The sequence below is a fragment of the Gouania willdenowi genome, chromosome 6 (assembly GCF_900634775.1).
Source record: "Gouania willdenowi chromosome 6, fGouWil2.1, whole genome shotgun sequence".
Lineage (NCBI taxonomy): Eukaryota > Metazoa > Chordata > Actinopteri > Blenniiformes > Gobiesocidae > Gouania > Gouania willdenowi.
This window is the reverse complement of record NC_041049.1, coordinates 16,981,918-17,002,905: the sequence shown is the minus strand read 5'-3', so window position 1 is coordinate 17,002,905 and position 20,988 is coordinate 16,981,918. Positions and strand designations below refer to the sequence as shown.

Sequence of the window (20,988 nt, the reverse complement as noted above, 5' to 3'; positions counted from 1 at the left end):
ATTAGACTACCCTGCCATTCAGGACTAAAACCACATGGAATGACGGGTGTAAGTAAAAACCTATACAAGTACCAAAGTCAACCTGATCAGTGCTTTGTGATGGTGGGAGATGGGAGTTGCTTTGCCGAGCATCGTCTAAAAATACCAAAGAACTGCAGACTGAAATGTTGTATATCCGCAACAACGTACTTACTGATTTAAAAGATGTTCATGATATCACCAAGTACTTTGAGAACTCCACCAAAGACTTTAGATTTTATCTTCCCCCAGCTAGGTTAACGTGGGTGATACGTGACAGTGATTGTGAGTAATGACAGCTGGCCGTATTGTGTCTCAGGTTACGTGTTTGAATGTGCAGAGGTCCAGAGAGGACCTCGGACCCAGCTGACGGCTCAACAGGCACTGCTCCAATGTTGCTGCAGGTGTCTCTTCTTTTGTCCTTGTGACCTCGCTGGGTTTGATTAGGATCAGATTTCCTCTACAAGCTTGGACACTTACAGAACAATCTCTTCAAATCTCTCTTTAAATAACGTTAAAAAGAAAGCATGGCCGCTAAAAACAATATTTAAAGCAGAGATGGGCAACTTTTATTACAGCGGGGGCCACAAAACTCTGATTGTCTAATCCAAGGGTCACATTATCAACATTCATGACAGCATTTAGAACAATGTCCGATATGAGCATTAATACAGAACATTATTGGGAGTCCTTTTTTGTATTTTTGTTATCATTGTTGTTGTTTTTTTAAATCGTTTGTATATACTTTTTATTTTTATAATCTGGTTTTTGGGGGAAATTTTCTGTTTTTTGTTGTGATTTGGGGTATTTTTGTACATTTTATTTTTTTTGTTCTAATGTTTTGTAGTATTGTTGTAATTTCTGCATTTTTGTTATCCTTTTGTGCATTTTTATGTGACTTTGTTTCATGTGTCATAATTTTTGTTTATTTGCCACTGTTTTTGTATAGTTCTTTAAATCTATGCCTTTACTTTGGGGCCCACACAAAATGTCTGATTTAAGGTTTAGGTAGACTTTTTGTCTTTTTCACCTTTTGACACATTCTTGGTTTTCAGTATTCTATGAAATGGCCAACTCCACAAACATTATTTATTCATGACAAATAATGCAGTTTCTTAATATTCTTGAGTAAACGGCATTACAGTATATGAGTAATGGGATGGAAACTGTGATGAATAGAATAAATGTTTTAGGTAAAAATTATAAGCAGTGCAGCATATTTTCTTTTACACCCAGGTTAACACAAAGTAGTTCATTCAGTACATTTTTTTTGTTATAAAAACTAGGCTTTACACCGATCTGATCGGCTATATCGGATCGACCGATATTATGCATTTTATGTAATTGATGACCTGATCGGCTGAAATGTCTTGATTTGTCGATCCGATCAATGACATCATTGTCATGATGAATCTTTCTGTAGCTGCTCCCATTGCATTGTTTAATAATGTTGTTTACATCGAAGAGTTATTTGCTTTACGTGACACGGCTTTATTCCAACGTTTATTTTGCCAGTCATTCAAAAACGGCATACAGCTTGTAATCGATCTGCTCCGGTGACACGCTCCCAAACTCCACACATTGGTTGAGCGGCAAGCGTATTCATTCACAGTTAAAGGGCCACGCACACGCACGCACGCACACACACACACACACACACACACACACACACACACACACTCTGACAACAAATGTTATGTTCAGGTCCTGCATGGAAATTCTTCAACTCTTCCACTCCCTCACAGTCACAAGGCTGTGTTTAGGTCCAAAAACATGGTACCATTTGATTTTCTGTGAATTTGGATCAGGTAGTATCGAAGAAATTTGGTTGGTACCTCAAAAAAAGAAAAACCTGAATTCATATGATGGGATCAGTGATCAGCCCAAAAATCCTGATTGTATTAAGCCTAATAAAAACTACTAGATTTCCTCCTGATGTGTGTAACTTGGACCACTTGCATTATACTTATGCTTGCGTCTTAGTGAAAGGAAGCTCATTGTCAGAATTACACTTGACCTCGTATATGTTCTAAAAATTCAGCCAAATAACTTGACTGTCCTCAATTATGTATTTTCCCTCCTGTCGAGACATACAAGGCGGAGTGGAGTTTTCATAGAAAGAGTGACATATTTTTACTCTAAGGGATGGTTGGATATTATAAATTGCACAAAAAAGAGATTCCTTTATATTCTCATAACTATTCTGGCTTAGATAATGTAACAACAACATGCTTGAGAATATCAATAATTGGCTTCATCATTTGACTCTTAATAAGTCTGTGTTTCAAAAACTAAATCAAATAACATTAAAATGTTATAGAATTAAGTATTTAGGATTTTTGGCCTTTGGTTTAACAAATGAAATTTAGATGCCTGTTGCATTCAGTTATTTTACATCAACATGTGTTTAATTCATATTATATATTATATTCTTTAAAAATTGACAACCATTATGGCATATTAACTCTTTGTAGTGATAATATCTTGATTTGAATAGTGATAGCTCCTAGTTTACACTAGGCTGAAGAATGAGCAGAGACTATTTGAAAAAAGAAACATGATCCGTCTGATGCTGTTGGTTGAATAGCTTGCTAATGTGTTAAGGCATCAACACGTCCACATCTCTTACCACATCTATCTACACTTGTTTGTTACTCCTCTCTGCACACAGTGTTAGTTTGGTGTTTGTTTGTGTTTTCACCATTCCCTATGTACCACTGAACCACCTGGCACTTCGCTAAACAGACCAATCCTTGTCTAGAAACATATTGTCATTTCCCAAAGTTCAGACCAATGGTTCCCATCTGGACACTGGTCACAGCAGGACTGGGAGGGACACACAGTTCCTGGATATTTGTGGAAGTATTCAGGATATCACTTTTTACTACACTTGAGTTAAATAGAGCAGATGAGACACGAAACCCGTGTGTGACCTCTGTGGACCATAATGTGACACGGGTATGGATTTTTTCAGTGCTTTAGGGCTTCCATTTTTAGATAAAGCACTATAGATCAGGAGTTTCAAACTCATTTTAGTTCAAGGGCCGAATACGGACCAGCTTAATCCCAAGTGGGCTGCAGATTATAGGTAGTAAAACGAGCAATTTTATCCTTCTTGTGCCTTTGTTTGTACTTCCACGTTAAAGTATTTAAGGCACCAAAAACATCCAAGCAATGGGTGACAGATATCAGTCCCTGCAGGAGCTTAAATTTCCTTGATTTTGTGACCAATTTTTATTTAATTTGGTGAAATGTTTGGTAATATTGGGAAGCACTTACAACAATTTCAGATTAAAAAAGAATACCGGCATCATGTGATTTAAGTGTGAGGAAAAACATGCAGTTTGTTTGAATTTGTGTATTTGGAGGTACCAAGATATCTACAACTGAATGAATCCCAGCAAGTTCATTTTGTCTTTTTTTTTTTATTTTTTTTTTTTTTTTTTAATAATTTGTTAAGGTTTTGTTTATTCAGACAACTTTCTTTCAGGAAAATTGGATCTCCTGGCATGTTTTGACTGCCTACTGTCAGTCTTCCCCAGATGTGATTGCTTTGTGGTATACCTACCAGTTCTTTCATAATGAAAGCATCCATTGATGGCTTTCATGTCCAGAAATAACTCATAAGAACTCATAACTCGTAGGGATACATCAAAGCAATCACCTCTGAGGAAGACTGACAGTTGGCAGTCGAAACATGTCAGGAGATCAAATTTTCTCAATTTGTCTGACTAAATGAAACCTTAAAGGGGACATATTATGAAAATATTTTTGCTGTTTTACTTTCTCCTGTGGGCCGAATTGGGAGCTTTAAAGGGCCGGATTTGGCCCCAAGCCTTGAGTTTGACACATGGTATAGATTATCAGAGGTTGAATGTCTCCAGTAATATGATAAATTGCACATTGTATTCTTATCCATCGCTTGTGTTAGTTGTTGATCATCTACTGTGTAAATAAAAGGTTGGCTAGAGACTGAGGAAGTGGTAGATAAGAACTGTCCCAAAGGTGATAATTGAGGGCCAATGACATTCTATTGACGTTAACTCAAGGGCTTTTCACTAAAGGCAAACACTTGTCTGACACTAACATTCATCCTGTAATTTCAGGATAAATACATTTTCTATAGAGAAGTTTGACTGACATATTTTGTCCATTAGTTAAAACACAGTTTACACGGACACATAGATATAGTACAGTATCTTCAAAGGGGACAGCTTTTCTCAGAAACTGTTTGAGACAGGATAACCAAATGTGGTGTGTGGCTTCAGGGTATCAATACCTTGATGGAGTTCGAAAATGAGAAGTGCACAATTATTTTTTCCGGAGTTATTGCCCTTGTTCCATTTTTCTTTACTCTGTTCGAGGTATCGTCAAAGGGGACAGCTTTTCTTACAAACCATTTAAGATAGTGATTTTTTATTCTGATGTGATAATATTTTTTTATGTATACATCTAAGTTCTTAGATTTGGGACATTTAGGAAATGGTTCTGAGTTATGACAACCAATCTGGCAAGGGATGTTGATGACTGTCTTCTTGTTATTGATGGGATAAGCGCGATTTCCGAGTGTGAAAAGGCTTATTGGCCTTAAGCTACCATGTTGCATTTTGCATACTTTAAAACTAAAACTACTGTAAAAAATAAAAATTGATAAACCTGTTTTCCATGTAAAACTCAATTCGTAATTACTATTTCCATGTAAACACAAAGCAAAACACTTTAATTTTGAATAATTTAAGTCAGAATAAATAATTCCATATTAATAACATAATGTAAACGTGGCCACTATGTGTATTTAATGGCCTTCAAAATCTCCAAGCGTGACAAATTTTGATGTATTACCACAATTTGCATCATCAAACTTTCCACACTACCTTTACACAAGACATTCAGTAGCCTTGGTACACCAACATTTCACAGAATCCTTTGCTCATTTTGTAGCATTTCTGTTACAAAAGGTTAGTCGTTTGTAATCTTTAGTGCTATCTGTGAAATAAGGAGCAGGAAGTGTGCGTATTTTAGTTACATTTCCAAGTTGTGATAAACTAAAACTGTTCTATTTTGCCCAAGCACAAGAAACAGTTGTTCCTGGTGTGGCCTTGTTGGCTGCTAAAGACCACATTGTGACTTTTATCTGTCAGTGAACTCTGCACTGCTATCTCTGCTCAGAGACTGTGATGTACCGACGTACAGTACTTGTTCCCGCTCTTAGTTATTATCAGCATTTTATGTTTTTACTTTTGCATCTTTTACACACTTTGAAACTATGTTTACTGACCAAAGAAATTTAAATTAAAGCTTGATTAAAGATAGTTATTCTTCATGTGTCTTAGTCAGGGTTGGGGTCAATTACATTCTTACATTTTTAATTACTAAAGTTCAGCTACAATTAATCACAATTATTGGACTTTGGTACATTTTAGATTCTCAGATACATTTTTTAGTATAATTTCATTTTAAAGCTTAATTTTGAACTGTAAACTGTACACATTGTTCAAAAATAATGTAATAACACAGATTTTGACCTAACATGATAAATATTTGTGATTATAATCGTGATGACAATATTGGTCACAATAATCGTAATTATAATTTTGGCCATAATTCAGCCTTACTTCCTAATCAATGAAAATATTGGTATTAATATTTTTGGTGTGGGCATCTGAGCCTTTTTTCTGTCAGTATACCCTTAGATTTCAATTATTTTTAAATGGTAAAATGATCCTGAAGAGAACTGACAGGTAGTGGGAAAAGTTTATATGAAACAGATTTGAATAATTAACTATGTACTGTATGTGTGTAACTTGCCATAAAACTATAACATGGTCCCACAGCTTTGCGTTTAATTACATTTAATTTTCTTGAAATTTCAGTAGAATTACAATTACAAAGTCCATTGTATATTGAAAAATAATAATCACGATTACTTTAAGTCATAATTGAAATCACGATTATTCATACGATTGTTTGTCAACCAAAAAGTCATATGTTTTTTGTACAAAAAAACATAAAATATATTCTTTAAACATAAATAAAATCCTTCAAACACTAAAATCAAGTATGTTCACTTTTGCACAAAACAAAACACTTCTTGCACGTGACGTGTCTATGCTATAGATCTTCATCATCAAACCCAAAGTGTAGAAGAGAATTTGACTTGTTTACCAAGTGTTTTTGCTGCGTTTCTCCTGCCATGTTTCAAGTCCACTAACAACAACTTTCCCTAATGTTGACCTGCAGGCTAGCTTTGGCTTTGAGAGGGGCGGGGCGGAGGGGAGGAGCTTGCATGTGCGTGAATTAAACAACTAAAAGTTTTGGTTGTGTCCCAAGCTTTATTAATTTTTAGATGTCCGAAATAGTGGGTTTGTTTTATTTAGTAAATAAAACACATTTTTTTTTTTTTATTAATCGTTTTTTCTTGATTGTTATTTTTGTAATGTTTGGATGTAATAATCGAAATCATAATCGAATTTTGATTAATTGAGCAGCCCTAAAGTCCAATATTTAAACTCAATTACGATTACAACATGAACAGATTTTTTTCAATTATAATAACGCTATAATTGTAATTATCAGTTACCCTGGTCTCAGTCATGTGTGAGTGATGATTGTGAATAGAGTTGTGATGTTTCTCCTGTGCTCCCACTTGTCACTGCAGATCCAATTCGCAGACCAGAAACAGGAGTTCAACAAGCGTCCGTCTAAGATCGGCCGGCGCTCCCTGTCCCGCTCCATCTCTCAGTCGTCCACCGACAGCTACAGCTCAGGTAAACAACACGCTAGCGCGCGCTGGACACGCAGGTGAATGGCACTTAACTGTAGGAAATGATTCTGCTCAGTCTTACGTCTCCAGAGGATGTTGCCAAACTCCTCATATTTCTACCTGTAACAGTTTATAAATCTCTTACTAGACTACAATTCATTTAGCAGACTTTTTTTTAGACGTTTCCGATAACAAGCCTGCTTACTTAACCGTGTCCTGGTCCGATATTGATATCAGCAAAAAAAAAAAATGAAATAAAACAATAAAGTATCAGAACATTGTTTATCGGCCTGCATCTCTAATCTCTGATATGTATTGTTTTTATTGGATTTATTAAGGTTATTTCACAGCAGTGTTTTTTAACCTTAGGGTTGTGGCCCCATGTTGGGTCGCTTGGAATTTAAAAACGACAAAATTTCACCTGCCCCTCCCAACGACGTTCATTTACACTTTAAAGATTCAACCCAGACATACACAGTTATCATAACAACAACATAAAGTACGGTAAAGGTTAATCAGTATAAAAGTGCATTGGTATAAAAAGTTCATCCCAACTGTATTCATAGTGACTTATGGGAGATTTACTGGACACTGAAGAAATGTCCAGGGTTGTAAATGATTTATTTGTATGTAGCTCATCACAGTGCCAGGCCAAGGTTCTGTAACATTAAGGATGGAAAAAACTGAGTGAGAATGGTTAAATAGGAGACTTTGTTACAAATAGGCAGATTTTGAGTTGACATGAGGGCAAATATTGTCTGACAGAGCACTTTCTGTAGCTACGTTCTATAGACTCATTAACTAGAGAAGTAAATGTTGATGCTAGCGAGGGCCCTACCACCTGCCTGGCAGGAAGAGAAGGTTTTATGTAAGATGTCAAGCTGTGGCCAGCTGCCTCCAGAATGCAACACAAGGCAATCAATGACCTGCACACATCAGGCAGATAAAACACACACACATCATTTGTAACCTTTAATTAAAAAGCTCTTGATTTACTATTGAGTTTAGTTTTCTTTCAATAAAACTTAGTTGTTACAGCACTTGACATTATCAGGGACGTTGGTGACTTTAAAGTTGTTTCACTAAAAAACACGAGTTCTCCTTTTAAAAGAAGGTCATTTGTTGTGGAAGCTACCTGCAGTGACAGCAGAGGCCCTAAAAAGCAGTTCTCAACCTTGGTGTCAGGACCCCATTGTGGGTTGCCAGACACTGGAAGGGGGTCGCCAGATGCTTTCAAGAAACTAAGAATATTTTTTATTAACAATTTGAGCCAATTTTTGCTTATTTTTACCCTTTTTCTGCAACTACATCAGACTTGCCATATTTTAACCCATTTTCATCACTTTTTCTTGCCATATTTTTGTTCCTTTTAATGCATTTTTGCTACATTACTCCTATTTATGCCACTTCTCCATCAAATTTCAATACCTTTTCTGTACATTGTCAAAAGACATTTTTGACACTTATAATCCCTAAAAACACTACAGGTCAAAAGATTTAGAACACCTTAATTTTTCCGGTTATTTATTGCAATTCAAGTCGTGCAAGTCCAATGAATATCTTGAAATGGTACAAAGGTAAGTACTGATCAGCCAGAGGTTAAAAACAAAAGGTTTGGTTACCCAGAACTGAAAAATAATGTACATTTCAGAATTATACAAATAGACCTTCTTCAGGGAACTCGAAGCTGTTCTGCAACAATAAAGGTTGAATCAGCCGTTGAAAGCTGGCGCTACTAATTCCTATAGGTGTTCCAACTTTTCTTGGCTACCCACAACCCCCTCTGTCTGCATAAAAGCAGTGTTGGAACACACTGTGGTACCAGACCCTCATGAGCATCAGGTGAACAGTATTGTTCATGAATTCCATCATTTCTTCTTCAACTCAAATTGCTTCTTTATTCTATGCTTTCATTTCAGAGTGCAATGACACAATAAACTGAAAAAAAGAACTTAAAAAAGTGTGGTGTTCTAACTTTTGACCTCTAGTGTATGTTGACCCATTGTTGTCACTTTTAACCTCTTTTCACCATATTTGATGCTTATTTTTGCCAATTAAACCACATTCATGATATTTGGCAGTTTAAACAAATTTTTATACTTTTTTTCTGCCACATTTAAGCCAATATTGACATTTTGAATTGTTTTTTTAACACTTTTTCTGTCTGTTTTTGGCCACTCAAATGTGCAACTTCTGTGGTTTTTAAAATCCCATTTTATCACCTATTTCACCATTTAGGTCACTTTTAACCCATTTAATTTCTGATTAAAACTAGGATTTACATCTTTAAGATGACTATATACTATGGCCCAAATAATAAGAAACTTTCCTGGATAACAGTGGATATTATTCAGATAAATTAATAAATGTGGTTTTCACAGATTCGTAGAACAATGGATTATATTTTTGCTGACTTCATGGATGGGCCCCAAAAAGTTCTCTCCTTTATTCCCCTCCAGGTATATTACTCGTAGGGTGTTTGAGGCTCCTCCTTGGCTCGGCCTGAGAGAAATTCCAGGCATCAGAATGAATGTACCCTCGCACTAAAAGCCCAGTTCTTAGAAAGATTTCAACTTCTTAAGCTGCTTGGACTTTGGCTGTGGGACATGTCCCTCCATGTGTCAGTCATTGACAGGGCGCTACACTCTAACACCACCATTAACACAGGGGATTAATCCCTCGGACATTATCTGAGCAGCACGGGTCACGTGACACGACAACCAAAACAAGGCAGATGACAGATGGAAATAACAGTCACTCTGTGGTCCGTGTCAGACTCCAGTAGTAATGGGTCCATCATGGTCAGAGGTGTTTCACATTATCCAGTTGGTTCTCGGTACTCGCACTGAGAAAACATAAAGCCGTCCTGTGAATTTCCAGCAGCACATTTTTCTGACTGCCATATGGTTGTTTTTTTTTCTGAGAAAAGCTACATCAGTGAGGTCAGCTGAGGAGAGGACACGGTGTTTCTGAGGCAGAAGACAAAGGATCCACGTCTTAGCTGAGCCTTAAAACATGATGCAGATTACAGCTGTTCATCCCAGTATTGACAAGGATTTCATGTGTTTTTCCCTCTGGTAATAATTGCTTTCACAGAAAAGCTGATTCCAGCTGTCTAAAACACTGTTACTTTCATTTTTATGCCTCTTTCTTGCTTTTTTTTCACATTTTTTATTTATTTGCAGAGGTGAAAGTCATGTTACTGTAATTCGGTTGCTTTTATGGGTACTTGTACTTTATAGAGTATTCTTCTAAGTCAGTAATTTTACTTGTATTTAAGTATTTTTTAAAATAAGAAATAATTTGTTAAATTTCTACACCCAACATTTACTGAGTAAATTATAATTTTTTTGTTTTAAAATGATTAACGGACATTGAGAAACTCAGCAAATGAAATGACCAGTCAAATGCACATCATAGCCGACCAACCAGATTAAATGCAATGCACCGCACCAAAACAGCATTGAATGCTGGTTATTTTCTCAGTTTTAGAGTTCATAAATGTAGCTATACTTGGAGTCTGATCATTTTTTATTTTGAGTTGAATTTATTAGTGTCATTTTATCTAAAAAAGAATTGTACATTTTGACAAACCTTTGATTTTATACAGATGCCTTTGTGGAAAATAAATTAAGTTTCAATCATGCAAGATTTAGTCTCTTCTTTTTTAAGTTTATAGAACTGTGACAAGATTTATTAACAAAAATAAACATGGGGGGTGAAAGTCACTAGTAACCTTACTTTGAGTACCATTTTTAATTGAGCTACCTTTTACTTGTACTTGAGTATTTTATGCATGACTTAATTGTACTTATACTTGTGTCCAATTTCAATCAAATAACAGTACTTCTATGAGTAGGATATATCAATACTCTTTACACCTCTGCGCTTTTCCAACATTAGACAGTAAAAAGAATCCCAAAAAATCTAAAGAGACTCAAAAATAGTCAACAACAGTAAAGTGATGACATTGGATTGTCCTTGTGCAAATTTAAAGGTCCCATATCATGCTATTTTTCACTCATCTCCATTTGTGCTAAGAACCCCAAAAACATAGTATTTGAGGTTTATTTTCTCAAACTCGCCTGTTTTCCAGAGTTTTAGCCTCTGAAAAGTCACTTTCTGAGTAACTCTACACAAACAGGCTGATGTGCAGCCTACTTATGCATATTCATGAGGGGGCGTGTCTATAGACGGGACATTGAGGACGGCCCGCCCTCCTCCCACCCACTCCGTAGCCGAGCTGATGCTGCTTTATAAACACAAGACAGAGCGTAGGGGTGGGGCGTTCGCCGGTACATGCATAGACTGTAGAAAATGCATACATAGCACGGCTGACATGCACACCTTTGTGGGCGTGTCTGTTTACATGTCAATCATGGCAGAGAGCTTCCTGGAGGCGTTGCTTCTCCAGCTCAGTGCCGCGTGAAATTCATCATCAAAGTGGGAACGCGTCATCAAATTGGATCGAGGTGTTTGTGCTCACCCTGCAGTAAGAAAGGAACAAATCACCCTCTAACTAACGATTGAGGGAATCAATGAAAAAAACACTTTAAGCATGTATATGAAACCCAAATAACACTTTTATCATGTTTAAAGAACAGAAAAGTTGATTTAGCGTAACATGGGCCTTTTAAATAAATGTATAAAAACAAGTAGACATATTTAGAGAAATACAATATAAACCTAATCAAAGTAAATTATTAAGTAACAGTACTTCTACTTGAGTAGACTGTCAGTACTCATTAGGATTGTGTGTTTTTTTTGCTTTTTATGCGTTTTATTTGTTGGCTCTTTTTCTACATCTCCCTCCTGCAGCCGGCTCACACATTCCCACATCCATTCTCCGCAGCCTCAGGCTTTCAGCTCATGACCGAAGTAATGACCTGCTTTTCCTAAGGACGAGTGCGCTGAGTCAGCACTTATTCCACCCAGCGATTTGACAGTTTTTGTCCATGTTGGTTCCTCATGTTGGTGTCCTTTTGACCTCAGTCGTTGTAAGGTGAAGGAAAACTTGTCCACTTGGTTGAGATTAGGGTTGTTTTTTTTTTTTTTTTTTTTTTTTCAGGTACTCAAAGAACTCTTTTGTGAGATACTTTCTTCTCCTGATGGCTTGTCTTCTCCCATAATTCCCTCAAAGGAGTGATTCGTATTAATCTGATGGTTCCCACAGTAAAGAGATCAACGTCAGGTTCGCTTGTACTTCCCATAAAAGAACGGCTTCACTGAAGCTTCTTTTCTCTCCTAAAATTCTAAATATTTTATGCTTGTTTCACTTTATTTTAGTGGAGAGATTAAAGCCACTGGCATGAACTCCTGAGTGTGACTCTTTCTATACACTTTGCTCCTGTCGGTACGGATGAAAGATTTCCAGGAGAGTTTTGTTCTGCCACTTAATTCATTTATTGCTTCATGTTTTATAATCCTGTCTTGCCATGGCACAGTACAGAAAGTGCAGACTGTGACTGAGTCGGTTGATCGGCGAGATGTAATCTCTATTTAAGAAGAGACGCATTCTTAAACCTGTCACATCAGCACCACAGGGGAGTTCATCGGAACCGATCATTTACATTTTGTATCCTTGTGTGATGGGTGTTAAAGAATGGAAAGTACTGTCTTTATAACCCTCTCCTTTAAGTGGGGTATGTTGAAGCAGAAAGTCATTTAAAACATGCAGGATTGCAGCCCCCTAGGAGCAGAAATTGCGTCCCTTGGTTTAAGGTATCCACATAATAGAAAAATGCGATTGAACCACCCCACCAACAGGTTTGACCGATACCTACGAAATACGCCACATTTATTATTGAGCCCAGGATGAACAAAAATGTCCATGATGACCACGCTCATACCAAACAGGAAGACAGCCATCTTGGGTCAAAGGTCAAAAATGGCATTTTTCCCTGGAAACTCGTTTTAGGGGCTTTGTATATTTAGGTTTTGTATACCTTAGTTACACTGTAAAGTAGTTGTTATAGTAAACTCTGATAACCAACCCAAAACTACAAAACCGGGATTATAATTAGGCTTGGCAAAGAAAGGGTTAAATTTAGCTGAACGCTGGCAAATGGCTGAGATGCATGCACGCATCCACGTGCATCACACGGGTAGAGTGAAGCCTGCACATTACCAATATGCTCACAAAGAAACACGGTGAATACTGTAAATAAACTACACTAAACAATAGACAGGCAATACATATGACATGAACTTACATTCTCATGGATGCATGAACACATGAATGAAGAAGAAAGAGAGGTTATTCCGTGAAATTGCTGGAAGGATTGAACATGTCTCCCCGAGGAAAGATACCTGCGCACCGACTTGCCTGAAAGTTAGGACGGAGGATACTGACTCCTGATTGGTGGAGAGAACAAGGAAGTGAATTGTGATTTGTTGCTAAGCTGTAACAAGGCAGGGCTCTTTACATAGATATGAGAATAGAAAGTGAAACTAAGATAAACTAAATTATACTTTGCGGATATATTCTGAAAAACACACAAATTTTGACACAAATCAGAACCTTGTTAACAGGCTTCATCCGATTCGCTTCAAACTCAGCCAGAACCCTTAAAACCCACTGAAGATTTTAGGTTATTAAAGGAGTTTGCTTATCTCTGTGTGGTCAGCATTTGCAATACTCAAGAAAGAAGAAGAAGGTATCCACAGTTTAATATGAGGCCTTCTGCCAGCTACATGCAGCTCATTTTAAGTGGGCTGAGAAGACACAAATAACACTAGCAGAGAAGTTGGAACCAGGCCTCATTCAACTCTAAATGCTGATTGATAACCTCAAGACAAAAATGGTATAAATTTGTGTTTGTGTTGAAGATCTCGGACATAAGATTTCACGCTCATGCTTGTATTAACATGGATACAACTGACCATCACAGTTGAACTGATCTTTTAACTTTGAGTAAACCTAGCATTGCTTTTGATTATATATTCTCCAGGTAAAGATCCGGTAAAGCAGATTCCTCTGTTGCGTTTTCATTCCTCAATCTAAATAACCTGGATTAGTATTCACATTCAGCCTTTGGATGCTGCTGCTTCTTAAATGTTGACACATTGACAACATGTGTGTCAATCTCTTCCAGCGGCATCGTACACAGACAGCTCAGATGATGAGACGTCTCCTCGGGACAAACAGCAGAAAAACTCCAAGGGCAACGGAGACTTCTGCATCAAAAACATCAAACAGGCCGACTTCGGACGCAGAGAGATCGAGATCGCAGAGCAAGGTAAAACCAACACTCGTACTTAAAGTGTAAACGCCGAGGTTGCATGCATCTGGGCTTGAAATCAAACTTAAAAATGCCTTGATTATGGGCGGCGTTCCTGAAGCAGTTAAAGACACGCTCAGTCTATACTGCAATATCTACTACCTACTCAATACTCACTTTATTTTCCTACTCATTAGTCACAAATAGTAGTGGTTTGTGATGTAAGAAGCCACCCAAACGTCACGAACAATATCAGCCAATAGCAAAAGTCAATTGTAAAACTCAATTGAAAGACTAGGATGCAATGATGCACTTAACTTCTTTCAGTTTGAATACTTAGAAATCATATTTTGGAGGAAAAAACAGATTATTATCCTTTTATTTAAATTGTCAATAATTACTTCAGCTAATATATTTTCTTCTTATAACCTTCTTACAAACCGTTTGAACTCAAAAACCAAAATAAACTGCACATTTCTTCATTTATCGCCATAAAAAATACAAATATAACAAATTACAAATACAGTGCAAAAAGAGAAGTGACTTACTTTTTTTTCTTTTAAAAGTGCAGCTTATGTTCCTGGCTTGGAGTTTACATGTTTTTCTTAAGGGCAACTATATAGTGATTTTGTGTTTGTGTCTTACTGCTACTACAGTCTGTCCTTACTGCTATCTTCTCACCATTTTCATTTTCCAACTTTAGAAAGCCAAAATGCTGCCACACCTGCTCCGATTTAGGAAATATCCTTACATTCCTAAACTACACTACTTCCTACCCAAATACATTTGTTTTTTTTAGCTTAAAAAATGAAGGGAAAAAAAAGCTGATGTGGGGTTTAGTTGCACTTTATTCTGAAAAGGAAACTTTGAAATACATAATTTTTATTATTTTGGTATCATACACTGTTGATAAGACTTCACAATCTTATCAACAGTGGTCGTACTATATGTCCCACATCACCAGCTGCAGGATCATCATACATACACACCACACACACACACACACGGATGCTGTATCATTCCCTGATCACTTATGTAAATGTACACTAAGCCTCTGGTGGACCCTGCAGGTTACACGCACACATCAGCTCCAAGCATCGGTAACTCCGTCAGCTTGATGAGTTTGATGGATTAGTGATGAACCACTCGTCAGATTAAAAGATGGGAATACCTCAAACATCCTGCTGATGCCCTGCTGATCCACATGAACGTACTGTATGTGTGTTAGCATGTATGTTTGATAATGAGTTGTCTTTCAGAAATGCCTGCTCTGATGGCTCTGAGGAAGAGGGCACAAGGGGAGAAACCCCTCGCTGGTGCCAAAGTGGTGGGCTGCACCCACATCACCGCTCAGACCGCTGTGAGTACAAAACACAATCAGGTTTAGACCTCAAACCAGGGTTGGGGTCAATTATAATTGTAAGTGCATAATTGGTAATGAATTACAGTTATGATGTAATATAATTTATAATGGTAATCTAAATTGGAAAAAAAATGTGTCGCTGTCATCATCGTAATTGAATTGTAATTGAGTTCAGATAACGGACATTGTAATTGTAACTGGCATTAAAATTCTATAAAAACTGTCATTTACAATGTAAATAAATGCAAAACTGGGGAACCATGTTATGTTTAGCTGTCAGTTCTCTTGAGGATAATTTTACCTTTTAAAAAAAGGCCCCTGAACTATAATGAGTTTAACACCCATAATCTACACAGTCATTAAAGGTCCCATATCATGCTATTTTTCACCCATCTTCATTTGTTCTAAGAAACCTAAAAACATAGTATTGAGGTTTATTTTTCCAAACTCGCCTGTTTTTTAGAGTTTTAGCCTCTGAAAAGTCACTTTCTGAACAACTCTACACAAACGGGCTGATTTGCGTCCTACTTATGCATATTCATGAGTGGGCGTGTCTATAGACGGGACACTGACTTCCTCCTCCCCGTACGGTGATGTAGGGCCAGAGGACGGCCTGCCTTTGTCCCACCCACAGCCGAGCTCATGCTGCTTTATAAACATGAGTCAGAGCGTAAGGGCGGGGTGTTCACCTGTACATATATAGCACTGTGCGAGGATGCTGAAATGCTCACCTTCGTGGGCGTGTTTGTTTACATGTCAGTCACGGCAGAGAGCTTCATGGAGGCGCGGCTTCACCAACTCGGTGCCGCGTCAAATTTGTCATCAAAGTGGGAACGCGTCATCAAATTGTAGCGAGGTGTTTGTGCTCACCCTGCAGTAAGAAAGGAACAAATCACCCTCTAACTAACGATTGAGGGAATCAATGAAACAAACACTTTGGGCATGTGTATGAAATCCTTATAGCACTTTATGATGTTTAAAGCACAGAAAAGTCCATTTAGCTTAACATGGGCCCTTTAAAGTTATAAATCAGTCATAACACTCCATATGCTTTTAATTTATTGGTTTCAAATATGTTTGTATGGCATAATCCCAGTATGATCCCAGTATTTTGAAAGAAAGGATTGTACTTTGGACCAGGGTTGGGGTCAAATATAATTGTAATCACGTAATTGATTATTAATTACAATTTTGAATAATTATAATTGAAATGTAATTGAGTTTAGGTAATTTACTTTGTAATTGTAATTCTTTTGAAATTTCTATATAATTTCATGGAAATTCAATAAACACAAGCCTGTGGGACCATGTTACAGTTCTATGGCTTACATACGTAGTTCATTATTAACTTTTTCCATTACCTGTCAGTTCTCTTCAGGATCATTTTAAATTTAGAGGTATACTGACGGAAAAAAGGCTCAGACACCCACACCACAAATACTATTACCAATATTGTCATTGATTATGAAGCCTAACAAGGTAACCAAGAGATGAGAAACAAATTGGATGAAAGATGATATTTTTAGTGTATTTTACAGCTGATTTAAGACGTGAGTCAAAACTGCCCCGTTTTCATAAGAGATGCTAACAGAAAGCTAACACAAGAGAAGGTTTATTGGCTTATTTATTTCGGGGACAATAATTAATTGTAATTGAACTTTAGTAATTGAGAACGTAAATGTTATCGACTTTCAGGGGAAAAATAATCATTGTAATTGGAGAAAATGCCAGTCAACTTAATCGTAACTGAGTTGTAATTGAACATGGACAATTGAAAACGTAGTTGTAATTTTAAAATGTAATTGACCCCAACCCTTCCTCAAACTATGAAAAGTCAAACATGGCGTGTGTGTGTGTGCGTGCGCTCCACAGGTTCTGATGGAGACTCTGTCAGCTCTGGGAGCTCAGTGCAGATGGGCAGCCTGTAACATCTACTCCACCCAGAATGAAGTGGCAGCTGCGCTGGCAGAGGGAGGTGAGGCCCCGCCCCCTGACCTTTGTTCTCTAACCCTGTGCCATGGTCCAATCATCTCTCTTATCCAATTCGTGCTTACGTAGGCTAAATCCGAATAGTCCCTCCTATCTCCTTTCCTATCCACTTTTCCCTGACATCACAGGGTCAAGGACAGGAGTCAGGAGACTTCCTAAAGGAGTTAGGGAAAGGCCATCATGTTGTTTTGACAATCAGACACACTTCCACTAGGTGACATAATAATTCTACGGCAGCGAAGGTTAGTGACATCTGAAATGGACTACTAAAAGCACATTTAAAACACTTTTCCCTGTTATATTCTCAAATATCACAAGGTTTTAATTGAAATCAAAGGAAAAGAGGCTACAAGGAATGAGGAACTGGTTGCTCACACACCTTCCACTCAGAAATATGAATTATGCTGAACAAAACTTAATAGGGCTAAAAATGTCTCTGATCCTTGTTTTTTTTATTTGAATGAAAGTGTTCTGTTTTATGTCAGTTATAATCTGATAATATGTCTTACATATCTTTAAATATGGGTTTTAAATTATTTAAAGTTGTTCCAAGCCTATTGCCTGGTCCCTTTAAATGTTGTCGCTGCAAGGAAATGTGGGTCACCATTATCTGGTCTCCTTTAGTAAAGGATGCGTCAGTGTTTTCTAGGCTAAAGTTGATTATACAATTGTAAAGGAAGCATTGAGCCTCCTTTCCTTTTCTTAAAGAGAATTGGAATACTCCTTATCATGACCGCCACTTAAACACTTCCACAAGTTAAAGAAAAATGGAGAGGAAAGGAGATAGGAGCGACTATTTGGATGTAGCCACGCTCTGAGTTCCTCTCACTTCCCTCCTGGCCTGCACTTCCTGTGTCCTCGTAGGTTTCAGCGTGTTTGCGTGGAAGGGTGAGTCAGAGGATGACTTCTGGTGGTGCATCGATCGCTGTGTCAACGTGGAAGGATGGCAGCCCAACATGGTAGCACACCTACAAACTCCCTCACTCCCCTCTCTGCTTCTTATTAGCTGCTATTTTTACTCACGTCAATAGATAATTTAAGAGGCAATGGTTCCATTCATAATTACACATATCCTTTCCTTCTTCCTCAATGACTCATCTTCATCATTTGTCAGATCCTGGATGATGGTGGAGACCTGACTCACTGGATTTATAAGAAATACCCCAACATGTTCAAGAAGATCAAAGGCATCGTAGAGGAGAGTGTCACTGGTGTACACAGGTAAAATCACAGCATGGTATCAATTTCAATGGGAGGGAAAGAGGCTCTTGGTTTCTTATGTAACACACAATTAGTGCACTCAGCAGCACTCAGGTGGACATTTCTGCTTTTCTAATAAGGTTACACTGCCATCTAGTGGTAAAAGTCCCCCACAGGATTGTGCACTGGGTTACATTTAAAACCCATTAAAGAGAGAAGGCAAGGAAACTATAGCTAATATGACAACAATAGAACACTCTAAAATTCTCCAATATATTGTTATTTGTCTGTTAATAGGATTGCGTCGAAGGTACTAAACAGATTTAGGCTAAATTTTAACCAAAGATGGATCTTAGGCCAGAGGTTCCCAATCTATTTCGGTTCGTGACCCCATTTTGATATCACAGTTGTCTAAATTAATATCTAGAATTAGTTTTTGAACATGTTTATTAGGTGTGTTACAAATACAGATTAGCCAGGATGCACCACTTATTATTATACTTTATTACTATTACTATATTACTAATATTTTCATACTGTATTTTATGGTCCGTTTAAGATAGGATAACCAAATTCACTGTGTGGCTTCAGGGTATCAATACCTTGATGGAGTTCGAAAATGAGAAGTGCGCAATTAGTTTTACCGGAGTTATTGCCTTTGTGCCTTTTTTTTTTACTCTGTTTGAGGTATCTTCAAAGGGGACAGTTTTCCTTAGAAAATGTTTGACGTTATGACATTTATGATGTTGATGACTGTCTTTTTGTTTTTAAATTACTTTAAACACAAACTGTTTCACAACCTGGTATCGCGTCTGACACACTGAAGCTTTTTTTTTTTGTCCGTGCACGCAGTGACCGAAATATTTTTTGTTGTGCTTTAAATATTATTTGACTTGTTTAAAAAGCTACAATTTCTGCTAACGTATGTCATTCTGATTTAGTGAGTAGTGGCTCGGTGTGGTCCAAATTTCCTTTATTATGAACATAACGTATTGCTTGTTTTTGAAATAAAACTTGTTTAAGATGGTTGTCTAAATAACCTTTTTCCCCTCGCTAACCTTTACAATTTAGAAAATATATTATATTGATTATAACTGGGTGGGATTACACTTTAATTTTCCACTCTCCTGTGTGCGTGTGTGTGTGTGTAGGTTGTATCAGCTGTCCAAAGCTGGGAAGCTGTGTGTCCCCGCCATGAATGTCAACGACTCTGTCACCAAGCAGAAGTTTGACAACCTCTACTGCTGTAGAGAGTCCATCCTCGACGGGTAGGCCACACACACACACACACACGCTCAGTTCTCTCTCCCCTAAGTCAGTGTCACTAATGTGTGTCTGTCCTCAGCCTGAAAAGAACCACAGACGTTATGTTTGGAGGCAAACAGGTGGTGGTGTGTGGATACGGCGAGGTAAATCTGGACTCTCTCTCACACACACACACATTAGTCACAGAGTAGATATATGTTTCTCCTCTGAGGGATGCGTGTAGGAGCATGGACGCTCTGACGTGGGATTATTGGCAACATTCCACGAGTCTGTTTAACATTTGTAGAGGATTTTTGTGCAGACAGAAAATCTTTGATGAAAATATCTTGGTGATGAACTGTTTTGATCTGCGTGTCGACAACAATTTGGTTTCCTTCTCGTCAGGTGGGAAAAGGGTGCTGCGCTGCACTCAAAGCAATGGGTTCTATCGTCTATGTGACAGAGATCGACCCCATCTGTGCCCTGCAGGCCTGGTTAGACACAACCATTCCTCCTCCTCCTCCTCCTGCTTGTTCTTTGGCTTAGCGTTGCAACTGTTACACCATTTTTTTTTTCCTCCATCAATTCCAGCATGGACGGCTTCAGACTGGTCAAACTGAACGAGGTCATCAGACAAGTGGACATCGTCATCACCTGCACAGGTTTGTGTTTGTTAAGAAGACGAGACGTTTACTGAGGAAGTAGCATCATTACTACCCTGCAGTGTGGAGAATTCACTGGTTTCATACTAAAAGGATGCAAGGGTTGCTCTTCCACTGTTTGAGTTTAATCTGAGAACTTCCTCTGTTCCCCTTTCAAAATAAGATTCCAACGTTTTCACTGATGTGAAAACTTTTTTATTAATAATAATAATAATAATAATAGTAATAATAATAAACCAATTTCATCTAGCGCTATTTTGTTAACTCTAAGCTGCTTTACGTAAGACAAACAAAATAAAGAAATACATAACAATAAAAAATATATATTATAATAAATATATGTATTGATATGGTAAACAAATACTGAAAAAGTCTGCATCCCACAATTACATTTTCTTTCAACCAAAATCAGTGTTTGTATACAAGCGTCCATACAGGGCAGATTGGCTTATTCATTATTAAAAAAACATTATAAATTATAACCTATAGTGAGTAGATAATGTGTTGAATCATGAATTCTTAAAAGAA

General features: G+C 37.5%; 1 protein-coding gene across 1 annotated transcript in view; it reads left to right on the top strand.

Annotated features, from left to right (window-relative positions):
• ahcyl2b (adenosylhomocysteinase like 2b) overlaps positions 1–20,988 on the top strand; it is a 58,802-nt gene that overhangs the window by 25,570 nt on the left and 12,244 nt on the right. The window contains exons 2-11 of the mRNA XM_028450420.1: positions 6,677–6,785; positions 13,876–14,019; positions 15,261–15,361; positions 17,237–17,339; positions 18,218–18,312; positions 18,468–18,574; positions 19,705–19,821; positions 19,899–19,962; positions 20,204–20,292; positions 20,390–20,460. Of these exons, the coding sequence (XP_028306221.1) occupies positions 6,677–6,785; positions 13,876–14,019; positions 15,261–15,361; positions 17,237–17,339; positions 18,218–18,312; positions 18,468–18,574; positions 19,705–19,821; positions 19,899–19,962; positions 20,204–20,292; positions 20,390–20,460 (1,000 nt within the window). The remainder of the gene's footprint in view (positions 1–6,676; positions 6,786–13,875; positions 14,020–15,260; positions 15,362–17,236; positions 17,340–18,217; positions 18,313–18,467; positions 18,575–19,704; positions 19,822–19,898; positions 19,963–20,203; positions 20,293–20,389; positions 20,461–20,988) is intronic.